This window comes from Papio anubis, chromosome 3 (genome assembly GCF_008728515.1).
Source record: "Papio anubis isolate 15944 chromosome 3, Panubis1.0, whole genome shotgun sequence".
NCBI classification, from domain to species: domain Eukaryota; kingdom Metazoa; phylum Chordata; class Mammalia; order Primates; family Cercopithecidae; genus Papio; species Papio anubis.
In genome coordinates this window covers 145,503,958-145,527,527 of record NC_044978.1, presented here as the reverse complement: position 1 = coordinate 145,527,527, position 23,570 = coordinate 145,503,958, and the positions used below count along the sequence as shown (strand labels likewise).

At 40.4% G+C, this 23,570-nt stretch overlaps 1 protein-coding gene across 18 annotated transcripts in view; it reads right to left on the bottom strand.

Annotated features, from left to right (window-relative positions):
* The window catches only part of APBB2 (amyloid beta precursor protein binding family B member 2), a 402,192-nt gene that overhangs the window by 182,367 nt on the left and 196,255 nt on the right, over nucleotides 1-23,570 (bottom strand). For all 18 annotated transcript variants that reach the window (XM_031664637.1, XM_031664627.1, XM_031664630.1 and 15 more), the window contains one exon: nucleotides 20,283-21,098. In XM_031664637.1, coding sequence (XP_031520497.1) covers nucleotides 20,283-21,098 — 816 coding nt within the window. The remainder of the gene's footprint in view (nucleotides 1-20,282; nucleotides 21,099-23,570) is intronic.

Genomic DNA, 23,570 nt, shown 5'->3' with positions numbered 1-23,570 from the left:
AGGCAGAGACTATTATTAACTCTATTTGACAGAGGAGAAAACGTATGGTGTTAAGTGACTCAGCCACAATCGTCTATTTAGTAATAGCACTGCTGGGATTTTAAATATTCAGTGTTCATAGTGCAGTAAAGCTTATGGCACAAATTCCATTTTAGGGTCAAGAACCAGGTAAGAGACTTCCAGTAGTTTAATTTCTGGAGCACAGGAGCAATTAAGAACTCTTCTCCTTCTTCAAAAAAAAAAAAATTTTTTTTGAGACAGGGTCTCCCTTTGTCTCCCAGGCTGAAGTGCAGTGGTGTGATCTTGGCTCACTGCAGCCTTGACCTCCACCTCAGCTTCCTGAGTAGCTGGGACTACAAGCACGTGCCATCATATCAGGCTAATTTTTTGTTTATTTTTTGTAGAGATGAAGTCTCATTATGTTGCCCAGGCTGGTCTCAAACTCCTGGCCTCAAGTGATCCCACTGCCTCAACCTCCCAAAGTGCTGGGATTACAGGCATAAGCCATCATGCCTGGCCACTTCTCTTGATTCTACCAAAAAAAAAAAAAAAAAAAAAACCAGAAAACATTATTTTTTAAAATAAAATAAATGTTTTCCACATGTTTTTCATGAGGGCTGTGATTCTTATTAAATGTTAGCCAGATCAGTATCCATTCTAATAGGAACACAGCACTTAAAACACAACAGAAGGTCCTGACTAAAGCAGTTCCTGTGTCAGAATCTGAGCCATGCTTCTCAAACTTGGTGCATAGAGGAGGAAGTTAAAATGCAGGTTCCTGACACCCACCACCTGCGTCTGAGTCTGTAAGGCACAGGTAGGGCCCAGGAATCTACATTTAAAGAAACACCTAAGAGTTCTGATGCAGGCAGACCACAGGCCAAACTTACCAGTTGCAATAAGATTTCTTCCAAGACTTATAAATGAGGAAAGTAAGATTGCTCTTGAAGTTAAAGTATGATAGTTGAATCAGCCAACAGATCAAAACCAAGAAATGGAGTAACAGTGAGATAAGATGGCTCCCAAACATAGTATGATTTATCTTTCACTCAACAGAAAATATTACTGTATCTTGGGCTGGGTGCAGTGACTCATGCCTGTAATCCCAGCACTTTGGGAGGGCAAGGTGGGAGGGATCATGCGGTCAGGAGATTGACACCATCCTGGCTAACACGGTGAAACCCCATCACTACCAAAAATACAAAACATTAGCCAGGCGTGGCAGCACACGCCTATAGTCCCAGCTACTCGGGAAGCTGAGGGAGGAGAATCGCTTGAACCTGGGAGGCAGAGGTTGCAGTGAGTCAAGATCTTGCCCCTGCACTCCAGCCAAGGGTGACAGAGTGAGGCTCTGTCAAAAAAAAAAAAAAAAAAGAAAAAAAAAAAAAAAAAAAAGAAAAAAAAAAAAGAAAGAAAGAAAGAAAGAAAGAAAGAAAGAAAGAAAGAAAGAAAGAAAGAAAGAAAGGAAAGAAAGGAAGAAAGGAAAAAGAAAGAGAGAGAGAGAAGAGAAGTGATAAAGAAAGAAAATATTACTGTATCTTAAGAAAGACTGTATTGATAAAAAATGTAAGTACCTTAAAAAAAAGCAATCATTCCCTTTTCTCCGAAGAGGGACTCTTAGGCAATGCACTTCAAGGATTCTAGGTCCCAAGTAGCATTATCTCAAGGGAAAGAAGGACAGCACGCCTCAGACTATCCCAGCCTGAGACCATTTAAACTTTTGACTCATCTAACACCCCTTTGGCTGAAACCATGTTCCCTAAGCAACCAAGCTTATGCTTGGGTTTCCTATGTAGTTGAGTAATTATTTCTATTTGGAAAATAATACACTAGCATTGAGAATGTGCACTGAACGTGCAGTACCAAGAAATCTAACACCTAGGAGAGTGGTAATTCTCATAACAAATTAATAGATTCTTATTTTGGATTCAGTGTTTTTTATTTTGGCTTTAGTACTTCTCGCAAAGTTGATTAATAAGTCCATCTCTCAAAAATGGACCTTTTTTGAGAGAGAGTCTTGCTTTGTTGCTCAGGCTGGAGTGTAGTGGCACCATCATAGTTTCAAATGCCAGGGTCAAGCGATCTTCCCGCCTTAGCATCCTAAGTAGCTGGGACCACAGGCATGTGCCACATCTGACTGTTAAAAAAAAAAAAATTTTTTTTTTTTTTTTTCAAACAGAGTCTCACTTTGTTGCCCAGGCTGCAGTGCAGTGGCACAAACACAGCTCACTACAGCCTCGACTTCCTGAGTTAAATCCTCTCACCTCAGCCTGTAGCTGGCACCAGCATGTGCCACCATGTCTGGCTAATTTTTTAATTTTACAGAGACAGGGTCTTGCCATGTTGCCCAGGCTGGTCTTGAAATCCTGGACTTAAGTCATCCTCCCGCCTCACCTTCCCAAAGTACTGGGGATTACAGGTGTGAGCCACCGCATCAGCCCTTAAACACGTTTTTAAACAGAAACAGAGACTCACTATGTTGCCCAGGCTGGTGTTGAACTCCTGGCCTCGAGATCCTCCTGCCTAAGCCTCCCAACATACTGGGATTACAGATGTGAGCACCGGGCCCCGCCATGGATCTGCTTTTAATGCCTGGTTTTAGAGCCTCTTAGCTAGATTGTTGGCCAGATTGTTCACTGAGGTTACATCTATTGAGTTCTCACTTGGCAGAGATTCTCAACATCAACTTGTGAGTGCTCAAGCATGCTTGTCTTTCTACATGTGGCCCCTTCACTTTACTGTAGAGAAGTAGAAATAAGAGAAACGGGATGTGTCATCACTGTATTTGAGAGTTCATCAGTGAATGAGATATCTAGCCATTTTTCTAGAACTATGGCTAAATTGAGTTTAATATTTAAGATGAGGAAAAAAGAAGACTGGTTAAACCATTATAAGTATCTCACTGTTTTTTGTTTGTTTGTTTTTTGTTTGTTTTGTAAGGCAGCTCTCTAATAATACCCAATCTGTTTAAGTCACCCATGTTTCCACCTCAACCTCATCTGATCACCCCTCTAAATCTTGGTTAAAATAACAACACACACCAAAGGACATACATGAGTCCTAGACAGGGTGCAGAAATTTGATGTCCAGGTGACAAAGTCTGAATCTCTCTGACTTCTCCCTAAAAACGACAACTCTATCTTCAGGATGTCAGTCCTTGGCTATTATTCCCACATCACCTCAACTGACACATCTAAAATCAAACACATCATCTTTCTCTAACAATTAGTTCCTCCTCCCATCTCTACTATTTCTGAAAACCAACATTTTCTTAGTCTTCAAACTGAAAATCTGACATTTTTTATTCTACTCACTCCCTCTCCACCCACGTCCAATCAATCACTAAATTCTAGAGATTCATCCTTTCCTCTACTTCCACTCTATTTTTAAAACTACTAGTCTTGTCCAGCCCTCATAATCTAAACAGATTAGTGTAAAACTCTCATAATTGCCTGCCTCCTTTTGAAACTGACCCAATTGTCCCATAGTGCTGATATTTATGGTTTCTTTGAATAAACATAGAAATTGATCCTCCCAGTCTTAAAACTTGAAAAAGTTACTTTTGTCTGAGCTGAGTTCCTTTTTCAGGAACCCAGCCATCAGTCCTCCCAAATAGCATAAAGCAGCTGAAACTCACATGATCACTGCATTTGGACAATGAGATGCCAGACCCCTCACCCTCACCTATCATGATTGTCTATCCAACGACCTGCTTCCGTTGACCAGCTCCTCTTCCTTACACCTCCCTAATTCCTGTTTTCCCACATGTGGTTACATTTCTTCCCTGCTATATAAACCCCTAATTTTAGTGTGTCTGGGAGACACATTTGAGACTGATTTCCCATCTCCTCAGCTGCAGCACCTGATTAAAGCCTTCTTCCTTGGCAATACTTGAATGGCTTTCTGTGCAGCAAGCAGCAGGTCCTAGAGCAAACCTCTGGTGTTTCAGTAACATTAACACTTTACCCCACAAACATAATCTAGCCACCAATATCAGATATAGTTTCTTCAAACTCCACCTTACAAAGGTTATTCCTTTTCTCATAAGCATCAGTCATGTTTCATGAACAAAAGCAAGGTCAGTTAAGTACACTAGCACTTTCTCTGGCTTCCACCTACCTATTTGACTTTCTCTCTCACAACTATTATTCTTCAAAGACTCTTTTTTCCAACCAAATTGCTGAGAGCACTGATCCTCATACCTAGAGCAGAAGTTCCCAAAGGGAACTTCGAGGAGTCTCAGAGATTGAAGCTATTTTCATAACACTCAGATGTTATTTACAACCTTTTCACTATGTTGACATTTAAGTGATGGGGCACAAAAAATAAACAACATTGCTGGCATCTCAGCATGAAATAAGACAGTAGCAGAAGCTATATTAGCAGTTATTGTGTTCCCCAATGTAATGATGTCCTTGAAGCGGTAAAAATTATTAATTTTATTAAGTCTCAACCCCAAAGTACATGTTTTTAATGAAGGTACACATAAAGTGCTTCCATGGCATACTGAGGTAGGACTGTCATTTCAAGGAAAAGCACATGTAATTGAGTTGCAAGCTGAACTAACTGCTTCTCCATACAATACCTTGTTTATGTGAAAGAACAACTGACAGACAAACTATGATTATTCAAATTTGGGTATTGGGTAGACATTTTCACAAAAATAAACCAGGTGGACCTGTCACTTCAAGGAAAACAACTGACACTATTTGTTGGCAATGATCAAATGCAAGCTTTTAAGCAAAAATCAGAATTTTGGAAAACTTGTATCTATCACAGTGAGCTTGACAGCTTCCCAATAATGGAAGACTTTTCTAATGAGATGGTAAGATTCACAAATGTAATATTTTCATATTGCATAATGAAATGTTTCAACATTTGGAAGATCTTCATAACTCACTGAACCAATATGTTCCAAATAACCAATGCATGATGTTATAAAATTATATATACATAAATATCCACTCAAAATGTACGACATACCAATAGATTTTAATATAAGAATGCAAAAAAGCTTATTATTATGATTTCACATTCCATACTGAAACTAACCTTTAAGAAATTACAAATTATGGAATTTTGGTGTAACATCAAAAAAGAATATCCACAATTCCCTGAACAACTATTAAAATAGCTGTCCCTTTTTTACCTATGTATCTGTATTAGGCCAGTAGGGTTTTCTTCACCTACTTCAACCAAAACAATTTACTGAGATACGCTAAGGATAAAAGCAGGTAAGAGAATCCAGCTGCCTTTGATGAAGCCATACATTAAAGAGATTTTCAAATATATAAAACAACATCACTTTACAGCTTTTCTTTGGCATACCTGAATTGCCAGCGTCACTCCTCTTGTGCTTTGGGCCATTATTAAGTAAAATAAGGGTGACTTGAGCACAAGCACTGCAATGCTACAACAACTGATCTGGAAACAGAGACAGACAGCTACTAAGCAGCTCACAGGTGGGTTTCACAGGCAGCACAGGTATATGGGACAAAGCAATGATTCACGTCCTGGGTTGGATGAAGCAGGATGGCACAAGATTTTATTGTGCTACTGAGAATGGTATGCAGCTTAAAACTTACACACTGTTTATTTCTAGAATTTTCCATGGAATTTTTTCCAACCTCGGTGTACTGCAGGTAACTGAAGCCACAGAAAGTGAAACTGTGAACAAGGAGGACTACTATATTTTGAGGTAATTATATTTATTCCACAATATTTAGTGAACACAGGAATGTCTCAGGCGCCACATATCCTGAGATATAGTATCCCACTACTCTGTATCACACTTGTATCTCAGCATTCTGGGAGGCTGAGGCAGGAGGACTGCTTGAGCTCAGGAATTCGAAACCAGCCTGGGCAATATAGGGAGACCCCATCTCTACAAATCAAAAATTAAAAAACAGCTAGGTGTGGTAGTATGTACCTGTGGTCCCAGCTACTCAGGAAACTGAAGTGGGAGGACCTTTGAGCCCAGTAGGTTGAGGCTGCAGTGAGCTGTGACTGCACCACTGGACTCTAGCCTGGGCAAAGAGTGACAGACACCCTGTCTCAAAAGTAAATCAGTAAAAATAAAAAGAATGTCCTGGGCACTGTGTATTCTAGGCATTAAGGATATGGCAAGGAACAAAGACTGGATTCCTTCTTTCTGCAGCTTACAGTTCAGTTTCACCACTCAAGTGTCTAAGCACCAGGGATATCAATATCACCTGAGAGTTTATTAAAAATGCAAATTTCTACAACTGAAGATTAGATTTTTTAAAATGCAGACTCTCAGGTCCCAGCCCAGACCTACTGAATCAGTGTCTGCATTTCAGTAAGATCCCTAGGGCATACTCCTGCACAGTTTGAGAAGCAAAGGATTTATGCATCTCCCTAACTATTGTGAACTTCTTGGAGGTAAGCTATTACTTCGAATTTGTTGTACCACTAGTATAAATAATAGTTTAATTGTTGTACTAATCATTCAACCATAAATACCTATTGTATGAACTTATTTCTGGGGCTTAACAAAAAAAAAGGCAGGGAATACAGTGGTTCACATCTGTAATCCTAGCACTTTGGGAGGCCGTTGAGCCCAGGAAGTACAGACCAACCTGGACAACATGGTAAAACCCCACATCTACAAAAGAAAATTTATGTGTGTGTGTGTGTGTGTGTGTATGTATATATATGTGTATATATGTGTGTGTGTGTGTATAAATTAGCCAGGTGTGACGGCGTGCACCTGTAGTCATAGTTACTCAGAAGGCTGAGGTAGGGGGATCACCTGAGTCCAGAGAGGCTGAGGCTGCAGTGAACCCTGATTACGTCACTGCACACCAGCCTGGGAGACAGAGTGAGACCCTGTCTCTAAATAAATAAATATTAAAAAAAGAGCAAAGGCAAACTGGCCTAGATCCTGGGAAACTTTCCATCTCCTAGCAGAAATAAGGCAGTAATTCTAATAACAGCTAATATTTCAAAAAATGCTTTCTGTGGTCCAGCTGTTGTACCAAGGACTATATGTGACAATCTTGTAAAGCAGATTACTACTATTACTATTCTCATTTTAGAGATTAAGAAACCTGGAGCTCAGAGGTTAAGAAAGTGATGAAGCTAGAACAAGCAGGATGTCTGACCCTAAACCACAGAAAGTGGTAAATGTCCTAAGAGTTGAATCTTGAAGAAGGAGCCCACGAATTCCCTGATGGAAATATTGTCCCTCAATCTTGAAATCATCCACAGCATGAAGCTCAGTTCCTAGCACATAAGAGACATTCATGGACTGCAAGGAACTCTGTGAATGGATTAAAGTTAACCTATCACATTCTAGATTATTACCAATCCAATAATCCTCCATTAAAGATGTAACGAGCCTGAGATGAAAGGGCTTCTCTCTGATGTGTTTTACATGGAGTCCATTCTCTAACTTGGGGCCCTTGTTCCAAGCACACAAAGGAAAAAAAAAAGGAGACAGAGAGAGAGACAGGACATGAACTGAAAGATGAAAGCCACTCTGAAATCCTGGAAGAGGCTGAGGCTTGTTCTGGAGAGAGAAGAGAAGAGTACAGGCCGTGGAATTCTTTGTCCACAGTGAGCAAGGGGTGAATGGAAACGTTGGTCAAAGGTCCCCCAATGTAAAGCAAAGCAGGAACTGCAGAGCTGGTCCATTACCGAGAAGTATCCCTAGAGGCCTCCATCTGTTCTTGAACTTCCTTTGGTATACTTCCCATCAGCCCCTTTATGGAGTTACAGTTATCTGCACTCTCACTTTCTGACAATTCTACATGAAACTGAGACATTTTCCCCTACAACATTTTGGGGAAGGGTTCTATTAATAATACTCTTCATGTCTATTAGAGATTCAATAGACTTTCATGGGCCAGCCATCTTGTATACCTTAACCATCACATACACCGCTATATATATGAGAAAATGTGTTCTGGTAATAAACAACACAAAATCAGCTTCTCCAACAAGACATTTATAGGATAAAGATCTACCTTTATGATATCCCGGATATACCAATTCAGTGTAGTTCCATATGAAGAATTCTTCAAGTAACATGCAGGGAGAAAAATATCAACTAACAACGTCTAATTATACTAAGGATGAATTTTTCTGAGGATCAAATTCAATCATATTCAAGAGTAAATCTATGAAAAGTTAAAGAAAAAGGCCGGGCGCAGTGGCTCACACCTGTAATCCCAGCACTTTGAGAGGCCAAGGCAGGCGGATCACCTACGGTCAGGAGTTCAAGACCAGCCTGGCCAACCTGGTGAAACCCTGCCTCTACTAAAAATACTGAAATTAGCCGGGCATGGTGGTGTGTGCCTGTAATTCCAGCTACTCAGGAGGCTGAGGCAGGAGAATCACTTGAACCCGGGAGGTGGAGCTTACAGTGAGCCGAGATTGTACCACTGCATTCCAGCCTCTGCAAAAGAGCGAGACTTCGTCTCAATAATAATAATAAAAAAGACTAAAGCTTACACACAATAAGCATCAGCTCACCTCTTAGGTACCAACCAATGGCTGGGGTCATCTCATTCTCTCACTTTCTGACCATTCCACATGGAATGCTAACCATATATGGTTTTCTAATAGTCAAATGATTTGATTTTTCCAGTCAAATCTGTTTGAACATGAAGCTTTTATTTCACTGTTTTGTACCCAAGGGTTCTAATAAGGAAACACAAAACGTAAATTACAAGGGTAACTGGTAACTACCCCTACATTTATGAAAGCAAACTGGGCATATTAACTGAGTCAGACTTAAGCACAAAATTTACGAACCACCCACATCCTAGGTTTTGAAAAGCTAATGTTTTCCCTCTTCTTAACCAGATTAACAGATGGAAGACTCTGAGAAGTCATCTAGAGATGTCTTTAGAAATTTCAAGCATATTTTGCTTAACAGTTCATGTCACACTTTATGATTCTACCAGAAGGCATGGGACCGAGACTAGGATGACTATGATTAAAAGGAGACTGTAGATCCAAGGATGTCGCTACTATGGCATCACACTTGTATGCAGCTGTAACAGGCAAGATCAACATTAGCCTGGTTCTTCTACCGTAACAGTTCCATGTATACACAATGGCTAAGTCCACTGATGGCGAGAGCAAGCGGTCGCAAGCTCAATGCCTTGAGCTGGAGAGGACAGGACCCATCTAAAAGGTCCTGCTGCTGACTGTTGTCTCTTTGGTATTTGAGCTCAGCATTGTGAGATTTCTGAATTTACAAGAGGAATGAGTGGTCCTCTATTTTTATGTAAAATATCTCAATTTCTAAGCACTGGCATCTAATTAAACATTTTCTATAACAATGTCTATGGAACAAAATCTGCCCGTGAGTTTGTGCATTCTTCAATGCTGCTGTTTGTGATCTCTGATGCTTTATGGCATCATATTGCCTTTGCAGTGACCTAAAATCAGAGTCATATCCTTTTATTTTATATTCTGCATAGCTCCTTAAGAAAATTCTGTATGTTTGCTAAGAAATAAATGTCTCTTGAACTAACACAAGAAAAACATGTCTATTATTGATAGTCTTGTGTTTTTAAGCTTTGATCAAAGGAATAAAGCCTTCCATATGTCAGCACCCCTGAACCATGCCACCCTCCAGAACTGAGCTGTACTGCTAAACATAAAGCTTTGCCATGTCTTCATCATGTTTTTATCTTTTTATCTTTTATTTTTATCATGTTTTTATCATGTTTTTCTACCGTTTCCACACTTACTCCCAATCTCAGTTGAGGTTATAGTTTCAGGTTCACCAGTCCACACCAAAATTTCCTCATCTTTACAATGAAGACTTTGAACAAAGGTAACCCCAAACTATCTAGAAGTCCCTTACAGTATATTCCACTCACTTAAAGTCTCACAAGACCTGCAACTATGAGCTTTCCTTCTTGAAAATTTTGAATATAATTCTTGCAAACATTCTTTCACATCTCTTCCATGTTGCATCTATTATGGAATTATCTGTAAGATGTCTGTACTGGGTTGAACCATATACCTACCAAAATTCAGGTCTACCCAGAACCTCAGCATGTATCAACTTAGTGGGAAATCGAGTCTTTGTAGATGTAATTAATTAAATTGAGGTGAGGTCATACTAGATTAGGGTAGGTCCCAAATCCAATGACTTGTGTCCCTAGAAGAAGGCAGTGTGAAAACAGAGGTACAGCTACAAGCCAAGGAATGTCACACATTTCTGGGAGCCACCGGAAGTTTGGAAGAGGCAAGGAAGGATTCTACCCTAAAGCCTTCAGAGGGAACGAGACCCTGATGACACTTTGATTTTGGACTTTTCTTTTGAGACAGAGTCTTGCTCTGTTGCTCAGGCTGAGTGCAGTGGCATGATCCCAGCTCACTGCAGCCTCCGCCTCCTGGGGTCAAGCAATTCTCCTGTCTCAGCCTCCTGAGTAGCTGGAATTACAGGCACCTGCCAACACACCCAGCTCATTTTTTATTTTTAGTAGAGACAGGGTTTCACCATGTTGGCCAGGCTGGTCCCGAACTCCTGACCTCAGGTGATTCGCCCACCTCGGCCTCCCAAAGGGCTGGAATTACAGGTGTAAGCCACCACGCCCAGACTGATTTTGGATTTCTGGCCTCCAGAACGACAGGTGAACAAATTTCTATTGTTTTTTATTATAATATTATTATTATTATTATTATTATTTTCAGTAGAGACAGAGTTTCATCATGTTGGCCAGACTGGTCTAGAACTCCTGACCTCAAATGATCCACCCGCCTCAGCCTCCCAAAGCGCTGGGATTACAGGTGTGAGCCACTGCGCCGGGCCACAAACTTCTATTGTTTTAAGCCACCAAGTGTGTGATAATTTGTTATACCAGCCATAAGAAATCAACAAACCATTTAAACATCTCCTCCTCTTCTTTGCTTAGGCTATCCAGGGTTTGGAGTGGGCTTTATCTTTTCTTACTTGCTGAGGTATAATGTGCAAAATGGAGCAAAGAGCACAAAGACACATTTTGTCAGGCACTCTGCATATGGTAAGGGCTTCATACATAGAGACAGGAAACTTTATGTGAGCTATGTGACATCACAGACTGGTTTTAATCTACTTCTATGTCTCAGGCACCTAGCACAGCACACAGAGTTGACTTTTAAAAATGACTGGCATGTGGCTGGGCGTGATGGTTCACGCCTGTAATCCCAGCACTTTGGAAGCCTGAGGCAGGTGGATCACAAGGTCAGGAGATTGAGACCATCCTGGCTCTGGCTAACACAGTGAAACTCCATCTCTACTAAAAATACAAAAAAATTAGCCGGATGTGGTGGGCGCCTGTAGTCCCAGCTACTCGGGAGGCTGAGGCAGGAGAATGACGTGAACCCAGGAGGCAGAGCTTGCTATGAGCTGCGATCATGCCACTGCACTCCAGCCTGGGTGAGAGAGTGAGACTCTTGTCTCAAAAAAAAAAAAATGGCATGTGTATATATATATATGAAGTTATATATGAAGTAACAAATGAAAGAATGAATAAACAAACTAATGAACATCAACAAAGTCATGATGAACAAATTCACAAATTCTTGAACCACTGTTAACTTATATGAACAATACTAGTCAGTGAAAAATCATGGTAAAGTTACAGATGCATTTCAATTCTCCACGGATGTAGAGCTGTTCAAGTTTGCTATCTGAATATTTCTGTAGCCTCTTTTATTACCTTAAGGGTTTTTTTTTTTTTTTTTTTGACATGGAGTCTCACTCTATTGCCCAGGCTGGAGTGCAGTGGGGCGATCTCAGCTCACTGCAACCTCCATCTCCTGGGTTCAAGTGATTCTCCTGCCTCAGCCTCCTGAGTAGCTGGGATTACAGGCACATGCCACCACGCCCAGCTAATTTTTGTATTTTTAGTAGAGACAGGGTTTCACCATGTTGGCCAGGGTGGTCTCAATCTTTTGATCTCACGATCTGCCTGCCTCTGTCTCCCAAAGTGCTGGGATTACAGGCATGAGCCACCATGCCCAGCCAACTTAAGGGGTTTTTTTTGTTTGCTTGTTTTTGTTTTTGGTAAAGAAAACTAATCCGGGCAAATAGCTCATGATGAAATTTGACCAGAAAATTTCTGAAAGTGTCCAGTAGTGTTTTTGTCTCTGATCCCACTGAGCCACTCCCTCACAATCTTGGTGGCTGCATGCCTTCCTCCAAGGTGTGAGAGCATCACCTGGCACTTCTGGGAGGCTTCACACAGGACTCCTAGAGGCATACATCCAGGTGCTCCCTAAGCTGCCACTGTCCACTGGACCCTCTCCCCAGAAGCTAAACAACTTGCCAAACTAAGAACTAAAATTGGTATTTTCAAAATATCAGTAGAGATAAGAGAGAAAAAACAATCATAAACTTCTTTAGTGGTTAATTTTTAAAAAAGAAAAAGATTCTTTACTTTTCAACAGCTCTGAGGGACAATGCTCTCCCCAGATCTCCATCACTGAAAGTCTATTCAATCTCCAGCACAGATAACTTCAAGTGTCCGAACATCCACATCCCAACTGACTGATGTTTCTTCCTTTTCATAGCACTCAAGCCTCTCACAGGCCTCCCCTGGTTCCACCTTGAATATATCTGCTGTCTTGTGCTCATTAACCATTGTTAGACTCTGGCTGCCACTCATCTCAGTGTACTCACCTTTCCGTCCCCTGAAGTACCTCATATGATACTTTATAATGGAAGGCAACCCAAAACTACTTTATTCACCGGAACATATATTTCTGCATAGAACTTTCCAAAAACACAAAACTGAACAAAATCTTTTCTTTCTTAAGTTCATGGGGTAAAATAAAAAATATTTTTATGCATTTTACCCCTAAAGTGCTAAAATCTCACTTGGAAAACACACCATCTACCCCAGAACACAGTATGCCTAAACTATTTTGGAAACATCTCACATCTGCCTTCTTGAATTCTTCCTGTCGCATCATGGAACTCTCTACTGAGAAGACATAACAGGAAGGCTAGTGAGTCACTCAAGGTCCTTAAAAGATTAAAATTAATTCAGCACGGCAAACCGGCTGAAGACTGGGCTTAGGAATTTTTTTTTTTTTTTGAGATGGAGTCTCGCTCTGTTATACAGGCTGCAGTGCAACAGTGTGATCTCGGCTCACTGCAACCTCCACCTCCTGGGTTCAAGCGATTCTCTTGCCTCGGCTTCCCGAGTAGCGGGGATTACAGGTACGTGTCACCCCACAGACAGCTAAATGTTCTGTATTTTTAGTAGAAAGAGGGTTTTGCCATGTTGGCCAGGGTGGTCTCAAACTCCTGACCTCAAGTCATCCAACCTCCTCAGCCTCCCAAAGTGCTGGGATTACAGGTGTGAGCCACTGCACCCAGCCATGGGCCTAGGATTTGTAAGAAAAAAGGGGCAAAAATATTTATAGTTAAAATTACCAAAAGCCATCTGAGATAAAATGAACAGTTAGAAGAGGTTTCTAAAAGTGTGAGAAATACAGACTTATCCAAAGCTTTAACACTCTTAAGCTAGCTAAAGCCAGAAATAAGAGGTGCTGCCAGTTCTGTTGACATAATTAGGTTTGTGGCTCTCACTGTCATCAACTATGCAAAAGAGTTCCACTTTGCCTCAAAACTGGAAACCAATCAATTGAAGTCATCAAAGGATTCAAACTCTAAAGCAACACTGCTATGGTCTAAATGTGTCCCCCATATTTCATGTAATGTTGGAAACTTAATCCCCAAATTCATATGATGATTGGAAGTGGGACCTTTGGGAGGTAACTGGGATTAGGTAAGGTCATCAGTGCAGGGCTCCCATGGTAAGAGGTATCTTTATGAGAAGAGGAAGAGAGACCTAAGCTGACATGTATTCTCTTTCTCTCTGGCCATGTGATATCCTCGCCATGTTATTCTGCAGCAAACGCACTCACCAGATGCTGGTGTCATGCTCTTAGACTTCCCTGCCTCCAGAACTGTGACCTAAATATATTTCTCTTCATTATAAATTATCCAGTCTCAGGTATTTCATTATAACAACAGAAAACAATCTATGACAACTATGGATCAATCTCAATTCAAGGCAAAGTGTGAAGTCAACTGAAACCAAAATGGCCCTTTTCCTTGGCACTGACCCTTCTAACATATAGACTTACAGACTCAAATAAAAGAATGTTTGTGGTAGACTGATTTACTGGCCCCAATTCTTCATCCTTCCCAGGAGCCTAGAATATAAATAAGAATCACCCTATCCAAGTCTTCTAAACAATTATTTTATACAAATTATTCTTACTTTTTCTATTTCTACAGGTATACTGATGTAGCAAACATCAGACAGCATGCATTAATGATCACAAATCTATCCATCCAACCAGCAAATGAGTAACTTTATGGAGCCTTTTACTATGTGCCACATACCATGTGAAGAAGTTCACATATACACATAATGAAGACCTGGCCGCTGCTTTCATAGAGCTCTAAGTCTAAATGGAAACTTATGAGTGATGTAGAAAGCCACTAAGATAAACATGACAGCAGAAACTTAGAAACATTTCTTTGAGAATACAGAGAAAGGACTTTATACAGTTCAGAGGGTCTAGAAAGGTTTCACAGTGGAGGTGGCATTTGATCTAAACCTCAATTGCATAGAGGAATGGAAAGATCCCCTAAAATATAATTTTCTACTTTCTGGATTCTCAAGATACTACTATGTGCCTCCAGTTGAACCAGACTAAATCAGATATATTTAGCCTCTGTGGTAAAACACTGGATGCTGTGTCGGAAGACCGAGGTTCAAGTCTCAGCATGGCCACCTGAGAGTGAGAAAGTACCACCAATAGGATCTGGCACATGGTAAACCCACAGAATCTCTGTGTGCCTTCCCGAGTAACTCGGGTTATTCAGCTTCACCAACAGATCATTATAAAATATGTAGCCAACACCAAAACCAGGCATTGACTAAGATATAACATCAAGTGTCTTATTCAACACATCAAGTTCATTTTGTGATATGTAGATGGCTCCCATTTTCATTCAATTAGTCATTATTTATTAAGCTCACTTGACATATTCTAGGTATTGAAAATACAAAGATGACGATGAACCAACCCTTGCTCTTAAGGTCCAGAAAGTCTTAACTCAGAGTCCAAAATATAGGTTATTCATAATTAAGAGAAAAGCAAACTTTTATATCCCACCACTGTACCGATACTGATGATCTCTAATATAATAATCACCAATATTCATTAAGTGCTTGCTATATGCCAGATACTGCTCTAAAAGCTCTTTGAAGATGCTATTTTTTTTTTTTTTGAGAGAAAGTCTTGCTCTGTGGCCCAGGCTGAAGTGCAGTGGCATGATCTCGACTCACTGCAAGCTCTGCCTCCCAGGTTCACACCATTCTCCTGCCTCAGTCTCCCAAGTAGCTGGGACTACAGGCGCCCGCCACCTCGCCCTGCTAGTTTTTTGTATTTTTAGTAGAGATGGGGTTTCGCCGTGTTAGCCAGGATGGTCTCGATCTCCTGACCCTGTGATCCGCCCACCTCAGCCTCCCAAAGTGCTGGGATTACAGGCATGAGGCACCGCGCCCGGCCTAAAATGCTCTCACTTAATCTTCACAGCAGGTCTATGCCAAAACACTCTTATTATCCCCGTTTTATAGACGAGAGGCTATGAGAACTGCCTAGATGTAGCAGAGCTGGGATTTGAACTCAGGAAGCTCACTCTAAAGCCTATGCTCTTAATGACAAGTTAATGGATCATGAGGCCCATTGCCACACCATCTGGACTTGGTTTTCTCTGCGTATAATTCTGCTTTTGTACACTTTAGCAATGAATCTAATTTGAAACAGTTACTACACAAGATCCATCTAGTTTCATACTCTGTGTCTTCAATTTTGTTAAACTCCAAACTAAACATAAAATTACATGTTGGTACCACCAAAACCTGTAGCCAGGAAGGTTCAAAATGATGCATCTTTTCAACGTTTTCATAGAGCAAACATGAAACACCAAGTGATGAACAGAGAGACTGTATACAGTATGACCAACAGGTATTTATTTATCTGAGCCATCAGCTTACCTGGGGCCACTGAGGGAACTGCATCTCTGAAAAAAACTCTAACTAGATTCCAAGTTCTCACTCTGCAGTAGCAAGATACAACCCTTTCTTTTAGAATCAGGGCCAAGGCACTACTTTTCTTAACTCCTATGAAAATAGTCATTTCACAGATGCTTTTCCTTTTTCAAACAGCCTCTTGTTTTCTTAAAGGACAGACTACAGAGGAGGAAAAGGGCAGCCACATATTGTATACATGACTGATTGTACAAAAAGAAGTTACTAAACAGCTGGAGGGGGCGATTCAGTAGTAAAGGAAAATAGAAAGTAGTCAGTCTCTGGGTTAGCCATTGCATTTTATTGTATAAATAGCATTCTAACTTGGAAAGGATGCCCCCGAGGAAGAAATGAGTCTATTTTTCTAGGCTCCCCAAAGTGCAGTCTATGATCCAAAGATAACTGCATCATGATTTAGTCATAAAACACACACCACTGTGATGAGTATGTACTTAACACACAGCAAGTCAACAGGCAAATATACACTTTTTATATATGTACTATGGCATGGCATACTAAGACGTCACAAAATATTTGCTCTCATTTTCTCTTTTCTTTCAACTGTTAGTATTTGTGTTAATTTTATACATATACACATACACATATATATACTATATAAAACATACATAATAAACACTAACTTTATCATTACAAGTGAAACAAAAACTGCTTATTTTATTTCATTCACTAATCTACATATTACCTGAAACCTGAAGTGTGATTATAAGCAAAGAGATTTCATTTCATAGGGATCCACAGCAGACTCTGAGGCAATTCCAAAAGAGGACTCCCAAAATTATGACGATTAATATTGAGACACTGTAACACGCTGAAGTAGACGCAGAGATCCCAAAGTGAACATTTTCAAGGCTGGCACAGGTTTGGCTTCTAGTATATTTTTTAAAAACACAATCTAATTGCTTTTCATTCACAGCTAATACATTCTTTTGAGCATATTTGATTTGAAACATCTATCCTTAGCAACTTACCAAGGGCCACCATCATCCTGTCAAAACCAACTTTCGAGAGAAAACTGAGCATATCTTCTTAACATGTCAAAAAACTAATCCAGTTCACATCACAGACCAAGCACTGTAAGATGTTCTGTGGAAACCCAACAGCAAGTAATGTCAGGACACTGAGCAAATGAGTAGTAAGTGTCACAGCAGAGGGACCCCTGAAAGTCTTCCTGGAAAGAGGGAGTTACAGGAGCATTTCAAGAGTCCCAGTAGGTAGAGTGGAGTGCATACTTCAACTGTGCCCTCTCCACAGGCCCTTACCCACACCAGCACTCAGTAAGCCAAGGGGCTATGGACAGAAAAATACCTAAATACTCATCAGCAGAGAACTTGCTAAATAAATCATGGAACTTGTATATAGTGGAATAGCATACATAATACTTAAAAAGACATAAGTAGAAAAATGGATGGATCTACAAAATATGTTCTTACCTGAAAAAAAGCAAAGCATTCATAAAAAAATCTAATTAGAATAACTTTTTCCTGGTTTTAACTATTATGGCAAATTTTAAACATACAAAATTAGAGATCTAATGAATCTGCACATACCCATAATGCAGCTTTAACAATCAGCAGCTTATGGGCAATTTTGTTTCTTTTTTTATCCTTCTAATCCCAATTATTTTGGAGAAAATCCCATACACAATATTGTTTCTATCAGTATGGATTATACTGTATTATATATGTCATACTATGACATAGATTAGTATTTTATATTAGTATATTATCTCTAAAACATAGAGATTCTAAAAACATCATCACAAAATTTGGCTAAATTTTAAAATTTATTATTTTTTTAATTTTAATTTATTTTATTTTATTTTTTAGTTTTTTTTTTTTGAGACAGAGCCTTGCTCTGTTACCCAGGCTGGAGTGCAGTGGCGCATCTCGGTTCACTGCAACCTCTACCTCCCGGGGTCAAGCAATTCTCCTGCCTCAGCCTCCTGAGACTACAGGCACACACCACCACATCCACTTAATTTTTGTATTTTTAGTAGAGACAGGGTTTCACCATATTGGTCAGGGTGGTCTTGAACTCCTGACCTGGTGATCCACTGCACCTGGCCTAATTTTTATTTTTTTGAGATGGAGTCTCGCCTGTCACCCAGGCTAGAGTGCAGTGGCGGGATCTTGGCTCACTTCAACTTTCGCCTCCTGTGTTCAAGCAATTCTCGTGCCTCAGCCTCCAGAGTAGCTGGGACTACAGGCACCCGCCACCATGCCTGGCTAATTTTTTATGTCTTAGTAGAGAAGGGGTTTCACCATGTTTCCCAGGCTGGTCTCAAACTCCTGAGCTCAGGCCATCTCTCCCCCTTGGCCTTCCAAAGTGCTGGGATTACAGGCACGAGCCACCACACCGGCCTTAAAATTTATTATTAATATGCGGATATATGACTCAAATATTTTCTGAGAGGAAATAAAAATATAAGCTAATGGTCATCACTGGGAAAGGGGGCTAGGGTGAAGGGCAGAGACAGCTTAATTATTCACTTAAAAATATATTTATGTTTTTTGAGACAGAGTCTCGCTCTATCACCCAGGCTAGAGTGCAATGGCATAATCATGGTTCACTGCAGCCTCGAACTCCTGGTGTCAAGTGATCCTCCTGCCTCAGTCTCCTAAGTAGTTGGAGCTACAGGCACATGCCACCGTCCACCATGCTCAACTACTTTTTTTGGAGGGTGAGAGATGGGGTCTTGCTGGTCTTGAACTTGTGGGCTCAAGTGATCCTCCTGCCTCAGCCTCCCAAAGTGCTGGGATTACAGGCATGAGCCACCGTGCCTGAACAAAACTTTAGGTTAGTTTAAAATTTAACTACAACAGAACCGGCTATGCCAGGAAGAGCAGCAGAAAGGGTGCCATGACCAGAGGGAGACAGCAAGGTGTCAGTAAACGATGAACACAGGAGGTAGAGCTTGGCTGGAAGATGTGCAATCAGTCTTTCATGTATTAATAGATTCAAACTCTAGCAGGTGACAATGTCCATCAGCTGCTGAATACAAATTCTCGAAATGGGTAAAAAGTATAGAGAGCTGTGAACTCAGGGACATTACTGAACATAATTATGATTCCAGTAATGTGCAGGGCCAGACAGTTATGAGATGAAATGGCCTCATCTCAACCTCCCTACTGCCATATCCCACAACAGTATGCATCACTGAAAGTACTGGGATTTTAAAGGGCACTTCAGAAACGCTACTTTTTTTTCTTCTTAAACAAGTTAATGTCTTAACTCCTCTTTTCCTTATCTTTAGTCCTTGTAATTTATCTACCTTATAGGTTGTAAAAATGTGATTTCCTTCCATGGTGGTTCTGTTTTCTTTGTTATATCTATATTAATACAGCCCTGGGACCCATTAGGGGAACTGCTGGACTACTTTTTAAAAAATTAGCCTTTCTGAGTGCTTGTTTACGCTGAATTCAGATACAATAAAGTTCTCCAAATTTTTCAATCTTACGATCAGTATAGTGGGAGCTACGAGAAAATGATATTTAAAGTAGCTGTCACCATTTTAACACCTCCAAGAAATCCAAAATATTACAAATATATACAAAAGTCCAGAAAGACTGGTCTCAATTAGACTAGTTAAAAGCCTAAACTTCTGAATATATTTTTCAAGAAATACTATTTTCCCACTTTTAAATATTACTTAAGGCTAGTAAAATACTCCTCAGTAAATGTCAAAAAGAGAAATGCCTTTAATGAACAGATGGCTAATGTTTTAACTTTTTATGAGCTTCACCATAAGTAAGTTCTTTCGAGGACTTTAAAATAGTTCTCTTAATTGGGTTATATCCTTTCCCCCACAACTTTGTTTATTATTTTGCTTACCAAAACCCAGTATTTCTAGATAGCATAGAGAAATGGTCTACCTATGCACTGGAAGTGTAATTTCTAAACAGATGATATTTTACTGTACTTAACACCAAGGACCTGTTTATTTTACAAAAATGCTTCCCAGAACAAACAGCTTTATGTACGATCCAAAATGAAACTAACCTAAGATATGGTTGAGGAATGAAATAATATTTTGCAAATAAATTGCCCAATTTTACCGCAAGAGGCTTACGTTCCTCTCTGCATATAAATGGACATTTTTGGTCAGTCTAGAGATTTACTCCACCAATAGTTGAAAAGACCAAAAGAAAGTGCCAGCTGAGGCTATGCCTTCCCCAGGGGTACCTGTTTCATCCGGGGAGCTGAGTGAGGCACTGTCTTGGGACAACGTTGTCCAGCTGGACTCCTCATCGCTTGGTGCCAGGTTCTGGATCCGGTGCAGTGCACAGTCGGTTTTGGCCCCTGTTTTCGGATGATCCTTCTTGGTCTCTGGGCTGGATGACACCGTGGCTACTTGGCCGTCTTCAGGGCTGGACTGGGGTTTGTTTGGTTTCTGCAGCAGCAAATCACCATTCCCAATGATGGTGGAGGCCTGGCCCTGGTCTGGCTGGGATTTCTCTTCCGCAATCCCATGGTGGTTGCCTCGGTTCTGCTCTAGTTCTCTGGCTGAGGTTTCCAGATCTGCATAGTAATTTAGGAAGCTCTTAGTTCTCCTGGGCTGGGAGGGTAAAATCTCACAGCCCGAGGAATCCTGTGGGTGGGGCTCTTTACCCTCTAACTTCTCAGAAGTTACGTTGATGACTGCAGTGGGGCTCAGGTTTTTGTTGGGGTCCTGCTGCCCTTGTTCTGCAGCCTTCCGGAGCTGGTTCTCCCCATTTTTCACCAGCTTGATGTTGGCAGAGCCATTTCCCAGCAGGGGCTGTGCAGCTGGATCTGAGAGGCCCATGGCCGCCTGGATGTTAGTTAGTGCATATTTTTTCCTGCATTTGGGAGGTGTGCTGTTCTTGGTTTCTGTGTGTTTTATTTCAGCGTTCAACAGTTCATTGTGGGAGGAACGGAGGTTAAGGGTGTTTGGTGGTGTGGCTGGGCTGTTCCGATTTGTGACGTCTGTAGTTCCGCTGCTGGCCATAAACACTGCCAAGGTGTCCACACCTGAGTCAGCTGGAAAAAAAAAAAAAGGTCATTAGACACTTGCCGTGATTAAACTACTTAGTATATACAGTGCGAGTAAATATTTTTATACAGAAAACGAAAAGAAGAAATGCTTCCACTGCACATACATTCTCATAGAATGGACCCATTTTCCTCTTTATTTCACCATTTGTTCCTATATTAAATAGGAGCAAATAAAGGGCTTAATGTGGATAACCAAAAGCCAATTTATAGAAAAGCTAAGAAGTCTGAGGACCTAAATTTTACTTAAAATTAAAAAACATTTCTCTTTGAATTCACATAAAAGCATTTTCTTCTGGTGGCTGGTCTTCATTTTTTACAAGCTTGAAAAATCATCCCCTTTCCAAATATTCCCACTACATTTTTATTCTTTGGTTCCTTCAGGCAACAACAACAAAAAATTGCTCAAGATTCCTCTGGGGCTTCAGCATTCTTAGTCAACCCGAAAGGTCATTGTTCAATGATGCTCCATACATCCAAGGTAATTTTTCTCAATCATGTTTAGAAACTGTGTTCTGAATGCCTGGAAAACCAAACCTCCATTAGAGTTTGCTAATGTCTTGGTGAACATTTTTGACCTGGGCTTACTGTTTGTACTAAACAGAAATTTTGAAGAAATGGCTTAATTTCTGAAGAACCTGCACAAAACTATTACTGTAGCATTGAAACCTTGGCTACAGACAACATGTTAGAGCTCCCAGAGGAGTTTGAATATATTCCACTGAATTAAAATACAGACTCAGCTGTCTGCAGTCATCACGTGCCTCTGCAGAACTCCTAGGAAACTATCAGACAATTGCATTTATCTCAAATATTGTTTGCGCTGTTAGTGATTTATTCTATATGTCTCTTGCTAGGAAGAAAGAAAGGTTTCTTAGACTAGAAGGGAATAAAATTCATCAGCAGGAATTCCTAAGGTTTCAGATTTCTCAGTCTATGAGGAGTGACTTCTTTCTTATCTGATCCTTTTGCCCTCCACAGAGACTTTGATTATCTCTACCTCAGCAGCAGATCAACCAAAGCACAGCTCCTAAAATTCCTGAAATTGTATTCTGACAATTCCCTCTTCCTCCCCCAGGCAAAACAGGGATCTTCACAGGAGAGGAGGGCAAGAATTTCCCTGTTTGGGAGCTTAGAGGTATCTCTCCATCATCAAATACTTAGGTTGGGCAATTTTACTAAGTTACTCATTCTAGAGTCCCTATACTTCCAGGAAGCAAGGCAACATCCATTCTCCATTCCAGACCATGGCCATTTTTATACAGAATGACCATGTGGCCCATAAGAGAGTCAAGGGCTGTAATCCCAAGGGTTAGGATCTTGGGCCCTATTCTTTAAAGTTACTATTTATAAGGCTTTCTTCTTACCCAGCACCCCACCTTAGTTCTTAGGCCTCATTTTACAGAAACAGAGAATGTCGTGTGGTTTTTCCTTTTGCCAAATTTCCTTTTCCTCTACCCAATCCACTGGAAGGTTTCTGCCTTTTAAACAATACTCTTGACAATTAAATTTAAAAAAAATTATTTCTTTATTACTGTTTGACTACAACTATTATACCATTTTATGGGAAACATTATGTTTCAATTTATAATTTAACTTCACTCAAGAGTAGCATTTCATATGAGAAGGGCCTACCTGAAACCTACATTAAGTTTTCCCTGAGACACATATTCAGAGCATAGATACATGAGAGAAAGTTACTTTTAGACTCTTAGGTATTTAGAGTGACATTACGAGAAAGTGCAAATCTGCTGGCTTCCTAAAAGGCATGGCAAAAAATTTCTATGAGGCTGCTTTATGATGCTAGGTACTATTATACATTCTAGCAATGTTATTAGGGAGATATTTTTATTTACTTTGTTTATAACCATACATATTTTCAGAAAGAATACCATCAGAATTTCTAGGTGATTTTTAATATTTAAGTAGCTTTTATATCCTGGATATACAGATTAAGACTTCTAGCCACAGCCAGGTGTTGTGGATCATGACTGTAATGCCAGTACTTTGGGAGGCTGAGGTGAGCAGATCACCTGAGGTCAGGAGTTCGAGACCAGCCTGACCAACATGCAGAAACGCTGTCTCTACTAAAAATACAAAATAAGACAGGCAGATTGCACATGCCTGTAATCCCAGCTACTCAGGAGGCTGAGGCAGGAGAATCGCTTGAACTTGGGAGGTAGAGGTTGCAGTGAGCCGAGATTGTGCCATTGCACTCCAGCCTGGGCAACAAGAGCAAAACTCCGTCTCAAAAAACAAAAAAAGAAAAAAAAAAGACTTCTAGCCACATTTTCACAGTCTTTGGTATCCCATTACCCTCTCAGGCGCCATGTAACTCTTTTGCTAGAAATAATGGAAGGCAGGCAGGAGTGGGAAGAGGCTGAATGGAAAAGGACCATCCAATACAAACTGGATGAACAAATGCAGCTCTGTATATGCCATATTTATTGGTTTGTTTAT